This window comes from Bolinopsis microptera, chromosome 1 (assembly GCF_026151205.1).
Source record: "Bolinopsis microptera isolate Bmic1 chromosome 1, MBARI_Bmic_1.0, whole genome shotgun sequence".
NCBI classification, from domain to species: Eukaryota; Metazoa; Ctenophora; class Tentaculata; order Lobata; family Bolinopsidae; genus Bolinopsis; species Bolinopsis microptera.
The window spans coordinates 19,835,894-19,852,162 of NC_087072.1; the positions used below are offsets into that span (position 1 = coordinate 19,835,894).

The window sequence follows — 16,269 nt, forward strand, 5'->3', positions numbered from 1 at the left end:
TGTTTGTTTATTTTTCTTTCTAAAATTTCATTCGCATATTTAACGGAGTTGGCACGTCTCCAGGGAGAAAAGGACTTGCGGTGACTAACAAATACCCCGCTGTGCAGTGGGCATAAATCATATATTCAATGTGGGACAGTTTTGAAAAACTTTTAACTGAAGCAAATTTGCGCGTTTTGCTCTAAAGTCATAATTTTAGAAATTTTACCGGTGAATTCTCTCAAGTCACTTAATTTGTCTAATTTTACCTTTCTGCTTTATGAGGGGGAGGATGCTAACGCGTACAAATGTAAAATCTCTAAATTAGGTGATTTTAGAAGAGTCGCCAAAAAATCTATAAATTAATGTGTTTCTACACAGATCAAAACACGTAATTTTGCTATTACTTTAGTTAATTTTTTCCAAAGTGTCTCGCATTTAAACGCGACAATTTTGTTCACCTGCACTGCCGAGTCGTTACGCCACTGGACTCTAGTCCGAATGTTATCCAAGTTTATGCCACCGATGCTCGAAATAAGAATCCTACCCGCCAATTCAGACATTTAAGACGCCTATCAAGTTATTGTCCCCATCACCTGCTACACAGACGGGTCACGCACAGACTCAGGTAGCGGGGCTGGTTATATTATCACCACTGACAACAACAACACTACACTAGATGACAGATCATTCAAGCTTCCCGATTATTGCACCGTTTATCAAACAGAACTCACTGCCATCATCGAAGCTTGTAAATATCTATCAACTTATACCAACACACACATCATCATATGGTCAGACAGTCTCTCCTCTATTCAAGCTATATCCTCGCCCTGGCCCTCAACGAGGAGTAGAACTACTAGAGACTGTTACGACACCCTCAATACACTCGGATCCACTAACACCTTAGAGATCAGATGGATAGCAGCACACATCGGATTGTGGGGTAATGAAAAAGCAGACGAGCTGGCCAAAAATGGCACAACCAGTGAATCCACTTTGAATTGCCCAATTCCACAATCTTACATCAAACGCCTGATCAACGACAAAGTCACCAAACTTAATCAAGAATCATGGATTACTGATGGTCCCAGACAGTGACACACTAAACTGACACTTGGACACAAAAAAATCAAAAATCTCAACACTACACTCAGTAACAACAGACAAAATTACAGAACTGCAGTGCACCTCATCACGGGACATTGTGGCCTCAACAAACACCTACACACCATTCGCAAATCAGACACAAGTGCTCGTCCTAAATGCGGCGACGAAGAGGAGACTGTCTCACACTTTCTCGGACAGTTCCCGGCTATTGCCCAAATAAGAGGTCAATATTTCCGGGACTACTACCTCTCTGTCAATGACATATTCGACAACCAACACATCTCCACCATTGTCAACTTTGCAAACCACACTAAACGCTTAATGGTGCCAGAGGAGTTGGACCAGACAGGTGTAACATAGCGACTACTTGAACGCCGTCTTATTTCGCCTCTCTCTTCCACACTCAACCACCACTTAAGCGTTCATCTATGACACACCCCACAACACTTACCATCATCCTTGATTACACATCTTGATTCCACTGGCATCCTCCCACAGGATTGCCATACCCCAGAGGTAGGCAAAGCATTCATATGCTATCCTCTCGTGGGCTAACCAGGCCCAGCCTCTCTTAAACATTTTTTTTTTAAAGACCCAACCCATCTCCTATATTTATAATATATTACGTAATCAAGATTAGACACCCCCCAAAGCACTACTAAACGAAAATTGGTTTTAAAAAAGAAAATTTTGATTACATAATTAACGGAAATTGTCAAATTGGTATTTCGAAAATCGGCAAAAAATTAAAATTTTGATTACGTAATCAACGACCAAAAGTAAAACCCCCGCGTAATCAACCGTAAGCATTTGAAACCCCCCTCCCCCCTCGGCTGATTTCGCAATATGTGAACGACCCCCTATCCTAATGATGGGGTACCGGTAATACTCAAAAATTCAACTTAATCCACACACTCGAAATTGTGGACTGCATCATGTTTCGAACTGAATTGTATTTTATTTTGGGTTTGTTTTTCTACTTTGTATTTGCGAATGAAAAGAAAAAAGAGTTTCGATCGTAAAATGAAAAAGTTGAAAATTCTTCGATATAGATGAGACCTTTTAAATGAGATTAAATTAAGATATTCATTCGCTAGACAAAATCACGCCAATGTAATTGTAAATCATACTCGAAATATTTGTTAGTAGTATAGCAGGGAATCAAAGTGTCTATTTAAAGCTACAGCACTATGTCATCAAAATCTACCGAACAATTCTTCCTAATTTAATTGATACAAGCAATTTAATTCAGGCGAGCTACTGTCTTTGCTAACTTTTTATTACATTTGCATGTCTGCCTCCGTCAAACCAACACGAGCTTCTGTTTCCTTTACTTTTTCTGAAAATTATATTGTTTCGAGTTAGGTTGTTAAAGCTATTGCCTATATTTATAATAGTAGTAGTACATAGTACTAGTATTAACTATTGGTGCAACAAAAGTATTGCTAGGAGGTTTCTCTCTCCACGAAGAAAGCTATTAAATTAAACATGTTAAATTTCGATTATAGCACTATTAGTATTATACTATTTTACCTGTTGGTCCGACTTCACAAATGAAGGGTAATTTTTGGTCGGGGCTCAGAGTCTCCCACTCTCCTCCTTCGTTTATTGCTGCCACGGCTGATTTCATCCTGTAATGTGACTATTATAATTGTTTACTATACACTGCACATTGAAAATGTATCCAGAATGAGCACCCGAACAGGTTTAGTATATTTTAAAAAGATAACAGCCTTACTCTGACTTCTGAGTTTGAGCACCATATTCAAACTTTGCGTATTTGAAGGGAGAGTTATCTACCCAGGCCCATGTGGTCTTTGAATTGTTATCGTTGTAGTGAGCGTCGTACAGACCTGTAACATTAACAATACTTGTCAGTGATCATATCCCATAGAATTATTGATAACCAGGTCATTAAGCAAGCTATTAAAACTTTCAGTGAATTTTACCAAAACCCATATTCATGGGTAGAGTGGACCGCTGCCAGTGTCTCTCTTTCCCAAACAAAAGGAAATGATATTAATTTGATTGACCGTTCTCAAATGCAAAATGATACCGAGAATGAAATCGGTCGCTCGCTTTTTCCATTCATTCACGGCTTACGAATTGTAATAAATTTCGATTGATTACATCAGTCAGATGCTGTAAAAATCTCTTTGGGTTGCGTTCGGATCGATACCTAGTATTTCGGGGTAAGGGTAGTAGTTATTGCTTATTGAATTAGCTGAAGTTTATTGAATCTTTATTGCCGAGTACAGCTGCCTTTGGGTAGATCTTCTTAATCTATTACAATTGTAAATGAATGGGAAAAGCGAGCGACCGATTTCATTCTCGGTATCATTTTGCATTTGAGAACGGTCAATCAAATTAATATCATTTCCTTTTGTTTGGGAAAGAGAGACACTGGCAGCGGTCCACTCTACCCATGAATATGGGTTTTGGTAAAATATCATCTCTTTTTGATTATAATGTCAGGGTACTTTATAAAGTCGAAATATAAACTGATATCTTCATTAATTAATAAGGAGGAAGTTTCAACGATTTCGAAATTTTCCTTTAAAAACATTTCCTTGTGTTTAGGTAAGCATATCGGTCGATCACTGACTGAATATGCCACCTAATACTCATTCAAGTTGGCATTAAATTCATATATAATGACATTAAACTGTCGTGGCAAAGCAGAATTTGTTGGAAATCACGAATGAGCAAAATTCTCACCTTTCGCACGTGCAAACTTTGAGCGGACGTTGCGTGCGCATCCAATATTGAATCGCCGTAAATTTTTTCATGTAATTGTTTTATATATAGCTTGATAAGCATGCAAAGTTTCAAAGTATTTCAAGAAGAACTGTAATCACAACGGCACTCTAAAGTTGACAGAAAATGACGAAAACAGCAATTTTCAGTGATTTTAGCAATTTTCTATCAATTTGGGCGTGTCCCCACGTGTGCAACTTTTCGATTTTCAACTTCAAAACTAGCCTAATGCACAATTTATACCTATAGGAAGCAGAACTGAGCTCCTCAACTCAAGGCATGGCCCAACACCAGAGAATACTAAATCGCAAAATTGACGTTTTTATAAAATAATTCTTCAAAAAAGCACAAACTTCAATGACGAATATCTTTATGAATGAGCAAGCTAGAAAAACTTTCCGGTAGATTTTCAGAATGCTTGAACAATTATCTAAGATGAAAATCTCCTCAGATTTTGAATAAAATTACTCCTTAATGGTTTAAAATTAATTTTAAAAGTTATTACTTTGTCAAAAATCAAGTTTTAAAAACGGTTAACTTGATGACGTCATCAAGGGGTGTTTATGACGTCAAATAATTTTTTTATACAATGTAAACTAAAGTGTAAACAATTATTTGCAAGACCTGTGGTCGGAAATGGCTTTATCTTTTATACTTTTGAATCTATGGACAATTAAATACAGGCTACAATTGACTGGCAAAGCGTCTATCCCTGAATATGTATGTATATATAATTATATATCACGACAATCTGTCGTAAAACAGGGGTTCTAGAAAACCCATTTCCCGATACTCCTGAAACCTGAAACTTTTTTTGCAGTCGATTTGATCAACGTCTAGACGCCCTGCAAAGTTTCAGATCTCTTACTCATTTTTAACGTGGTTTTTAAGGCACCTGAATATGGCGATTTTAGGTTTTTTACCTAATTTCGTATAACATGCTGGCGCGTATTTTGCACAAATTTCTTAAAAACCTCCACATAACTATTTCTTATTCCTGTCATCTTTAACATTGAATTAGAATGGGGGTGAGCAGTAAGGGGGGTAAATAGTAAAGGGGGTAAATAGTAGAGGGGGTAAATAGTAAAGGTGGGTAAATAGTAAAGGGGGTAAATAGTAAAGGGGGTAAATAGTATTGTGAATATAAGGGCGACGGTCATGCTTGCCAGCATTGTGATTGCTTAAAGAGAATTCCAAAAACTATGATTTGTAAAAGAGTATGAACGAACCGATCCATGCTTCTGTTCTACCATTTGCTACGAGCAGCTTCTTCACCATTTCGTTTGATTTCTGAACAATGGAGTATGTTGGTTATTTTAGTTTAGATAACAAGTACACACTTTAGGATTTATATAGAAAACTCTAAAGGGATTCGATTACCCGTGATTCCATTCATTCACTGAACCATCAGTCATCAGAAAACCAATGAAGATTACCTGTCCGGTTATTACAGCCAGTCTTTTTCCCTCATCTATGCACCTGTCCTTAGCCATAGGCCAAGCCCTGTTCATCAAAGATATCGAGAATCTACCTGTTGTTAGTAATAGTTGTATGATTGATTTTAGTTATCCAATATATAATTTAAGAAATGAATTTTAATTCAATGCTTTTCCTCCATTTATTAACATTTGTTAAGAGCTAGAGATATCAGTATTACATTTTCATTAGTATTTTATATTTCCTTTAAAGAACTCACTCGAATCTGAATGAAGGTAATGTGTCTCTGCACTGGCTTTGGACCATTCTACTCCATCATCGTTGGATCGACCGTACTTGAGTACGAAAACGTGGAACTTCCCATCAGTGAGTTGCGGATAGTAGAAATATGGAACCGCTGCACTAAAATTATATGGTCAGGAAATTTTCACATTAATTTACCAAACTGGATTTCTCCCATTTTAGTTTTACTTGACCAGTTGTGAAAATGAGTGAATTTTAGGCTGAACATGTACTGTAGATAGTTTAGATGTTCTATTTTCAATCAGGTGGGATATAGTAAGGAAACACTCCCCATCGCAATCCATCCGAAATACTTACTACCACCACCAGCAGTTGATATTATATTGAAATTGGATTTATAATTATATACAGCCAGAAAAATTTGTGAAAGTTTTAACTTACTTGAAAGCAAAGTCATAACCCTTTTCGAATCTATTTCCAGTTAGATCGTTTAATTCTTTAGCTGCGATGTGCACCCTGTCTGTATCTGCCGGAACGTTGTTAGGATCGATAACTATCTTGGCAGAATGGTCATACTCCGTGACAGATGGTTGAGCTGGAACATTGTCGCTGAATCCCGCGAGAGAAGAGCCCAATAATCCTCTGAAATTAAAAGGGAGATAAGTTTGGGTATCGAAGAGAAGATTCCCGCCAAAGGGCTATGGAGCCACTCCGAAATCAGGGTCAGTTATCAACAGAGAGATACAAATGAAATATATACTATTTAACGATTTTACTGTAACTCTTGAAATTCTGGGGTATGAAACGTTGTCAAACAAACTACGTTATCAACGATCTTAAAGTTAAATCTAACGATTCAGATAGAAATCATGAGCAGAATGATATCGGTATAGCACGTCTAATCATTTAAAGTGAACTTACATAAGAAATACAGTTAGCAGCATGATGTTAACTGTGCGATCTTCCCGTGTATTAGACTATCTGAGTTGGAGTGTAAAGTGTGGTAGCCGTTGACCCGGACCACATGGTCACGTGGCTTTGTTTCTTGTCTGTGATTGGTGGGCAAGGTTGTAGAGCATAGGGGGACAGTGCTTCATGAGGGAGCAACGCACGGTATACTCTGCGTGTACTCGCAGCTTACCTTTCACAGGGAATAAGCCAGATAATTATGACGTCATGTGTAGTGTGTACTGTTATATACACGGCCATCCTGGATCTATGTTTCTGGGTTAATTCTTCCTATAAAAAAAAGAATTTAAGAAATTATAATCTGTGTTAGGAAATATGCTTTAACAATAACAGAACACTGTTGTTCTATTCAACATCATTCGTATCCCCGTTTTAACATTATACACGTAATGTGTACAATCTGAAATTTAGTCAATTTCTATGTTTTGTGCAAACTTTTTAATCCTTATCATTCTATGAGGTGTGGTAATATTCATTAAAATTAAATAAAATTAAAGCATTAAGTCAGAATTGGTGAAAGAGTTATTATACATTATAAAGTTTTTAGCTTTCCTGAGGAAGTTTAACTCGACAATCTAAGATATTTCATAAAACATACCTTATCGGACGCTATTTGACCGGACATTTCATGGACGGACATAATTTTTAACCGACATTAAAATGGATCTCTAGCGTCAAATTAATGTGCGTTCAAATAAAGTCCGGAAGGGAGGGAGGGAGGGAGGGAGGGAGGGAGGGAGGGAGGGAGGGAGGGAGGGAGGGAGGGAGGGAGGGAGGGAGGGAGGGAGGGAGGGAGGGAGGGAGGGAGGGAGGGAGGGAGGGAGGGAGGGAGGGAGGGAGGGAGGGAGGGAGGGAGGGAGGGAGGGAGGGAGGGAGGGAGGGAGGGAGGGAGGGAGGGAGGGAGGGAGGGAGGGAGGGAGGGAGGGAGGGAGGGAGTCTTCTGTTAAGAATAAGTCTTTGACTTTATTGACCCACATCGTCCATTCTTTGCCGAAAGATTCGTTCATTGTGATTTCTACATTGTAATGCATTTAATTAATCGAATTGGCTGAATCCAACCTGGTGAATGTCTTTGCTAATAAGAATTTATTTCTATACTGTAAGAGTGTATAAATTTATAAAGGCGTTTAATTAATCGCATTTGCTGGATACAACCTGGTGAATGTCTTTACTAATAAGACGTTTATCGTCGCCAGGAATGAGAGATTTGATTAACTTTTGTATAATTCGGATCTGTAACTTCTTCCCCCCAAGGTGCCATGCGGTATGAACAGTGGTGTGGTAGTGGAAGGGAAGAATTAGATTATCAGTTTAACTCGGGTCCTCTAATAAAAGGCGACTCCCCTGGAGTTACCATGGTTAAATCCTGATGGCCGAGACCGGAGACTGTCTGTTGGGTTTGGCACTATATGGTTTGGGTGATTATTTATCTGATGAGCTACTGCTCCTTTGCAGTCTTCTCGTCCTTGTGGTCGCGGAGTGGAGGGGCCGTCAACCCTGCCCAAACGCTTGAGCAGTTTTACTTTTACAGCTTTGCAAAAGCGCTATTGGAGTCGGATTGGCGCCTGCTTTATTGTTTATAGATCTCAGGATGGCGACCGCTGGGTATCGGGATTTGACCTCTTCCGAGGAGTTGTTGGGGCTGCTTTGCACGCCCCTGAATGGCCCTAACTGAAAAAATGTGACTCGTCGGACGTCGCTTTCGCTGGAGATGCAAAATGTGATAAGTGCGTATTTGAAACCGTTTGTTCAAGTAACTGTGATTTTGGAAAGAGAAACTGACTATGTTTCTAGATTTAAACTTACGAAGGGTTTACAAATTCGGTGGTTTTTTAAAATCCTTTGTTATCAAATCCCTAAACTGATCATGTTTCGAAGAATGTGACGCTCCTTTGTTTGACCATACCAATAATTTTGATGTTTGATTATTGTGCAGGACCCGACATGCGACACTTTCTGGGTCCTCCCTGACTGTGGACGAAGCTGCTAATTGGCATAATCTCTCTGTAATCTGTATGAGTGAAAGTGGCCCTGTTCTTCTTTCAGGGATTGGATTCTGCTTCTGTGGTTGAACAGGAGTTCCAGTCCTTAGTTGCCCCTTTAACGTGAGTGTAATGTCTTGTTTTCCGAAAGTCTCGTATAGTATTGTGGAGCAGTGATGCACGCCGCCGCCGGACGCCGCCGCGCCGGCACATTTTCACACGCCGCCACGCCGATACCTCTCAAGTCGGCGTGGCGTGAAAATTTAAAAAAATTTCAAAGCAGCTACTAGTTCTGAATTAGAAAGAGTATGGAGCCAGTCGGGGTTGATTTTGAACTCTAGGAGATCCAAATTGCATGATTGTCCAACGACAATGTTAAGAATTTGATTTTTCTTAAATATAATTGGGACAATGTGAAGTCATCCCTGAATGTAACTGAGTAAATTGAATAATGTTTCTTTTAACAAAAGGATCAAGACTTTTTTCTTGTTTTAGCCGTTTAATATGAACATTCCTATTTATTGAAACATAACAGGAATTAGGAATTAACAGGAATTAACAAAATTAGGTAATATTACAATAACAGTGATTAGGTCACATTACAATAACATTGATTCCAGGTATTGTAACACTTAAAGTCATTATACTCATGAAATTGAAAGTACAAATTAGAGTTTTCTGATGGTAGCATTATGGGGCTACTCGCTGCTATGAGGCCACTTCGTTACAATTTTTGTGGGCCTGGAAATTCAAACCTAAATTTTGACAAAATTATGTTCTACGCCGCCGAACGCCGCCACGCCGGGCCATTTTGGGCACGCCGCCGCCGGTTGGCGAAAAATGAACCGGCGTGCATCACTGCTTTCGCTAAACCTGCAAAATCTTTAATGTGGCTGCGGAACCATGACATGGCTCCTATGAACCTTTGTGCTTTTTTCCTAGTGTTAGGGACTGGCATGGTTTTAATTGCTTTTGTTTTTTTTTCTTCGTCTCCTTTACTATATTAATTCCGATATTCACTAAATTTTTTCGGACGATTATGGCCACTCCGTAAGGTTTACACACAAATTTTGTAGGGAAACGAAGACATGGCATAACAGTGCTATAAGACCAACGGGCTCCAACAATTACAAGATATGTGAATTGTGAAATTGCGTGAGTTTTGCACCTACTTCCGTTTGAGCATCCGCTCAACATCAAACCTGGTACCCGGTTGAAACTCCCGGCCCGTTACTGTAAACAGTAAAAGGCATTAACCATCCTGGTACCGAGCAAATTCTTACTTACTCTAGCAAATAGTGGTTCGCCGATTCGGCTGAGAGTCTCCTGGTGAGATTTTTATCTAATAAGCCTCCAAAACTATGTTTGTGTGTGGTGCGATTCATCGTCTCTGATGATACTGAGTTGGTTTACTGACTTTATTAATGAGGCGTTGATGATTAGATGTTAAAGAATGGTTGTGACTGTTATCTTGCAATAATACGTCTTTGTAACTTTTTGTCCCGCCGATGTGGTTCGGCGACGTTGAAGTGGTAGTAGGGGTGAAGAATTAGATTTAACAATTAACTTGGTACAGGGTTCTCTAATGAAGGTAGACTACCTTGCAGGTTGGCTATACTTTCTTATTTTGCGCAAGTTATTTTTTTGAAACTAATTCCTCCTGAACGAAATTGGAGATTGCCTGTTGGATCAAGTCCTGCCCGATGGTGGTTTGGTTGATGCTTTAACTGGAGAGGTGAATGGAATGAGGATCGGTGGCTTTTCACCAAGCTTTTAAAGTCTGATCTCAAATTTCCTAAATTGCTGACGGAACTCTCATCTGTTCAGCTATACCAGTTGTTTTGATGTTTGATATTTTTGCAGGATTCTGGCCCGGCCCTTAATGGATCAACTCCAGCTGTAGACCCTGCCGCTAGTTGGCCTAACCTCTGTGTAAGTGTCCCTGTTCGATTATATGTTATGACTAGGAGAGCGCACTATTGTAAATACAGAGTTTTGAACTGTCGTCCCTTTAACTATTACCTATTCTTTCAGGCCTTCGAAAAGGCTACGGTAGCCGCACAAGATTTTCAGACTTTAGTCGACCCTCTACTGGCAGTCGACTCTATTCATCCTACCGTTGGTTCCCCTACCCCTGCGTCTGTCTCTGGGACTCTACAGAGAGGGTTGAAGTCCGACCTACCTCAGCGCATTCCCCGGTCGTCCCCTGCTCAACGTCGCTACTGGGCTCGAGTGGACGCGTTGATTCACGTCCGCCTGTTATCAGCCGGGTACTGCGAGCTGACGATCCCGGAGGCTCGTGAGTTGTTAGGATTGTTGGGCCTTTCTTGGACCGGCCCTAATCATCAGAGCATATCTCGCCGTTTTTACTGGCGGTGGAAGAATATCAAACGTAAGTGTAGGAAACTGTCCGCTTACTTTGGATTCGTCCTCTCTTACTTACTACCACACATTGAAGCCCATGTTAAACCCAGGAGTTTAACTCCTGTGATTTTGCACTTTTTGACTCTTAATGTACGAACTATCTACTGAGCTATTAGTATTGAAGAGGCCTATATTGTGCTGAAATGATTCATTGTAGGACGCGGTTTTGGACCATCCCGCTGACGGCCACACCCCTGAGAAGTGAGCTGCTGTACTATTTTATGGTGAGTACTTTGAAGACTTACCTTACCCTACTAAAATATTGAGCATGCTCGCAACTATCTTGACTTGGACCCCTAAATCCTTTTGTGAAAGTCCTAACGTTTTATTTCCTTACAGGACAAGAGTGAGATTGGGAGAAAAGTACCGAGACCAACCCAGGCTGTAGCTGAGCGAAATAAGGATGACTTTAACTGTGGAAATTGTCGAATTTTGTTATAGAATGTAGAAACTGTGAAATGATGATAACTACGTAAATACTTTAGTGTTATGATTTTCGTTCGATTAAAACAGCTGTTTAATAAAAGTGTAAAACTTATATAACAACACAGTTAACATTTCCCAGTACGTATTAGTCCCGACCCTGGTCGTGAAATTCTACAGGTTTTCTCATTGGGGTACACACAATTTCAAATTTGCAATTACACGTGATGCCAGCCGGATGATACTAGATTGCCGCGTTGGCTAAGTCTAGCTGCGCTGTTAGTTGGGTTATCTGAGTTCTTAGCTGGTTGCGTTCTGTGGGATAAGGATTTTTGAATTGATCCGAGGAACCTAGTAACGATGTCCTTAATTCTGATCTATCTATCGCAAGTCATATTCTTAATGAAAATGGAACCTATCGGAAAGGCAAAGTATTTACCCTCTCTGAGCCGGTTATTTTCCTCCATGATCTTCTCTCCGAACTGAGCCACATTCTGTACGATATCGAGAGCTTGTTCCATTATTCTAAAGTGAAAAGAGGTTTACCGTTAAGACCTTAATCTGGTTCGAGGGACCATTTTGTAACGTTAGAAATCTAAGTCTATTTACTTGAATGTTTAGACAGTACAGATAGATGACTAGTTACTTAATTTAAGGGTGAGTGGCCTTGAAGGTCCCCTTGGGGCTTAAGAGGTTAATCCCCAGTTCAGTATGTAGTACGCCAAGGACTGTAAAAGATCAGAGACTGCTAGTGAAGGCGGTCTCTAGGTATAATTCAAGGTTGGACAAGTGAGACTCGTAGTTATGTTTAGTGAATTATTATAAGGAAGAAGTACAACACAATTACATGATCAAAGTCTCTCCTTCTGGAGAGTTACTACAAATTTATTCCTAGAGGCTGTCCAGTTAAGACTATGTCTCTCCCCGAAGGAAGAGCCAGACAATCTTAGAACAGGTAGAGTAGTAGAACTATTAGTCAATACAAACTCAAACCCGACTGGACACTTCTGAACTCAAAATCGCTTCCTTAAATATGAAATCTTTGACTCCTTTGACCCTCTTGACTCCCTTGACCCTCTTGACCCTCTTGACTCCCTCAGTAATCTTTGGAGTATAAGCTCCTGGTGTCAGGTTACATTGTGCGTTTAATCATCTGGTTGTCATGCCAACTTTAGCATTTAGCAAAAGGGCATCCTCGCGTTTAAGAGATTATAGTAAGAACTGCTTCTTACACGAGGCTCGAGAGTTATTGGAGCTGTTGGGCCATGCTTAGACAGGACCCAACCACGAGGACATAACTCGGCGTTTTTGCTGGAGGTGGAAGAACGTTAAACGTGCGTATTTAAATGTAATAATAGGAGGTGCACGATAAAATTAACTTGCTTGGATTTTGAAAATTTGTGAACCATTGTTTTCTAAAGCTTCTTACAATACTAAATTTATTATACCTTTTTGGAATTATTGATTAATTTCGCCTAGGTGCCATATTTAATAATGTGCGGCTTTTGCATTTTGGAGCTTCAGTAATAAAACTAATAAGTGTAAAAGTCGCGTAATTGGTAATTTGACGAAATTCGTTGATCATGATTTTTGTCGTATTATTTTGTCATATCTCAAATTCCTGATATGGAATCAATTCATACTGAAAATTTGTAAAAATATTCCAATCGGACTGTCAAAAGTGTCAAAAGACGTTGCTTTGAGCTGTAAAATAATGTTTGTAGCGCGATGCACTATTGGGTCGCGCGCGCATCCAATAATGCTTCTCGCAACCACACTCGTATGCAGATCGGCGAGATGCGAAGGATTGACATTTGACATTGTGAATCAACCAACTTATGCAAATCGGCGATCAGATGTAAAGGATTTTCATCGTCAATCAAGGTGCAAATTAGTAATTTTTAATTTTTATTTATCACGCGTACGCTTTTTATTTTTAATTTAATTTTTGATCTCACCTTTGACCTTGCTGTACCAAAATTTACTTGCATTTGTGCACCTTTGACCTTTGATGAAGGACAAGTAGAATTATACTGTTTATGATTTATAATCTTTGCATTTATCCACAAACTTGACCATTGTTAATGGTCTGGCCCGGCGCTTACTGGGCGGCGCGGCGCTCAGCCTGTCATTCCGCCGAATCTTTATTCGGCTATTATGTTTATATGAACATAATAGCCTGGTATGGGGTCCCTTGACGGATGTTACTCGTCTAAATTTCTTCGAAGTAGCGCGCGCCGCTTTCTTCTCCCGACATTGGACATGCGCTACTTCAATTCTTAGCACATGCCATCGGGAACCAACGGCGCGCGCTACTAGTAGCGCTTCGAAGAAATTTAGAAGAGTATAACATCCGTCAATCCACAAACCCGATGCGCCAATACCATGGGATCTGGGCTGCCGTTTTCTCATAAAATTAAAAGGACAAAGGAAGTACAGTTCATATTTGTAATTTGCCATGTTTCGATATATTGCGCTTTTTGCGTTTGCGTTTTTGGTTTTTTCTACGTTTTTTTTAGTAAGATCGAAAGCAATTATCAATAATTAGTCAAATTTTAAGTTGTCAGAAAAATTAACAATTAAAGCGTTCAGCCTTTCATATGTTTAGAAATAACCATTTTTGCATAATAATTAAGCTAATTTTTTATACTGGATGAACTTACTTCTTTTTCTGAGAAAAATGTGACTTACTTCCTTTTCTGAGAAAAATCTCTGTTTTATCTTTTTCTGAGAAGGAAACTGAATTGAATTAAGTCCAACCTGCAACCCTTATACTACATTTTTGAGATTGGGATTTATTTAAAATTTTGAAAATCGACCACAAAATTTTTTGAGGCCTAAATGAAAATTTTGATCACTATCTCAATTATATTCAGAAAATTCTTTTTGTATGTATGTACGACCGCCCACGTGCAAATCAGACGAGAAATAGGAAGTTTCGTATTAACCATAGTTACTGGGGTTGGTACACGTACGTGCACGTGCAATGATTGTTTTAACATCATTTTGATAGGTTTTGGTGATATTACGTTGTGTTTAGTGCGAGCAACATTTTAATCGGCTGTATCTTCGGTTGTGTAGGATATTTTTTTACGCGATTTAAACTTACTAACAAAAAATACTATTAGCGCACTTACCTGTGACCACGGGTTTTCTAGTATAATTATAATGTAAGGTTAAAATGTAATTATTGATTATACATCGATTCTACAAATTTCTTGTAGGTTTACAACCTACCGTACCAGTTGGACTCGTCGACGGTCTAATATTTGGACGGTCTAATATTTGGACGGTCTAATATTTGGACGGTCTAATATTTGGAACAATTATTTTACGAGTATCACCCGCTAACTTAACAGTATATTTCGCTCCAGACAGAAAGTAAATCACTAAAAGTAAATAATAATAAAATTGCGATATGAATTCATGTACATCAACATGCAACATGACTCAGCTTATTAATGATTAAATCATAATATTCAGCTGCAATACTGAACACTATACTACATTATGCTACATTATGCTATTATATATATTATATGTATATATATAGCATTCCCATGTCGCACTCAACTGATTGTTCCTCAAACAAGTGAACTTAATTATACTGAGCGGATGCACCTCATCCTGGAACGGTACGGAACCTTGCAAGCACACAAGCCTTTAACCTACCGCCAAAATGTAATTTAAACAAAACACACGTGTTTGGTGTTGAAGGCAAATTGCCTGTATCCTGAATGGTTGTTAAAAATACAAGGCATGATGTCAGTCACGTGACAAATCGTCATGCTCACTGATTGGTGGGGTGCAGTTAGTGCAGGTGCCATTATAGGGCGCATGCAAGCTTTACTCCGCTACTACTCCGCCTATGTGTGATGTGGAAGAAAGCAATTTCCTGTCCCTGGGTGTTTCACTGCATTTTCTGACAGTTACAGAAACTCACCTCTCCCACATTCTTAAATTTATTTATCCTGTCAAAAAGTCGAGTGTTTCATGAATTTTTCAGAATCCAGATGGATTAGACAAATTGGGAAAATTGTTTATAACTGTAAAAAATAGAACGGTTCGTCAAATAAGGTTAATTCCTATACTTTGATACGAATGAGGATTAAATAAACATCTTTCCCGGTTAATTTATAACTACGCATTTTAAGACGAGAATCCTCGAACATGGCTTTTCCAATCGCTCCTTGATCTTTCTCTGATCTCTCTCGAACATTTGTTTCTATATTAATCAGCCAATAGATCCACGTATAAAATACCACTTTACGGAATTTTACGCAGATCTAAATTTTCTTACTTCAATTCAGCTTCTATTTACTGATTGTAAAGTAAGATACCAATCGAACGTGCACTGCATTTCACTTTATCATTCTATTTTAGAGCTGCACTTACATTAACTGCAAACTGACTGCAGTGGCCAATTGAAAAGTAAGGTCACAACAGTTCAGGAAACCCACTCCAGAACTTCGGCAGATCAGTGACCAATCAAATCGCAGGACCACCGGCAAGTAAGAAATGGAACTATGAAGTATGTCGACCACCTCAATCACATGATGAAATAACGTGCTATCCAGCACATAAAACACAACTACGGATCAAGCTATGATCTGGAAGTGCTATACATGTGAGTTCCTCGCCCAGTGGTCTGCATGATGAATTAGCGACCGTTGGCACAATGGCCCTCACGATGGTGCAACCGTTTTATGCACCCGGGAACTACTGTGGTAAAGTCGCCAAAAGTGAGCAAAACAGTGTTACTTCACCCATTGTTTGAACACTGCACCACCGACAACCCGTCTAGCACATCCACTACTCAATTCCATATTTGCACCCTTGATGGAGGATAAAGGATGGGCTAGACGATGTCAGGTGTTGGCGACAGTTATCAATTAGTGGATCAATGCGTGGCTGCTGGCACACGACTGATGTATACCACAGGGGG

The 16,269-nt window shown here is 39.3% G+C and overlaps 1 protein-coding gene across 1 annotated transcript; it reads right to left on the reverse strand.

The window, feature by feature from the left end:
* Window positions 1-2,099: 2,099 nt before the first annotated feature.
* On the reverse strand, window positions 2,100-6,536 carry LOC134813505 (C-type mannose receptor 2-like). Its single transcript, XM_063821319.1, has 8 exons — window positions 6,448-6,536; window positions 5,968-6,168; window positions 5,543-5,685; window positions 5,283-5,377; window positions 5,076-5,136; window positions 2,828-2,942; window positions 2,623-2,720; window positions 2,100-2,428 (listed from the first exon to the last, which is right to left on the reverse strand). Exons 1-8 carry the CDS (start codon window positions 6,468-6,470, stop codon window positions 2,370-2,372), a joined length of 795 nt encoding a protein of 264 aa, XP_063677389.1. The 5' UTR covers window positions 6,471-6,536; the 3' UTR covers window positions 2,100-2,369.
* Between the last annotated feature and the right edge of the window lie 9,733 nt (window positions 6,537-16,269).

Bases quoted from the DNA above. Each gene is read 5' to 3' on its own strand.
- LOC134813505 (XM_063821319.1), bottom strand. From the start codon at position 6,470: ATGCTGCTAACTGTATTTCTTAT. The intron at 5,137-5,282 runs GTAATCTTCATT...TCCATTGTTCAG, and splicing joins TGGCTGTAATAACCGGACAG to AAATCAAACGAAATGGTGAA. The intron at 2,721-2,827 runs GTAAGGCTGTTA...GTCACATTACAG, and splicing joins GCTCAAACTCAGAAGTCAGA to GATGAAATCAGCCGTGGCAG.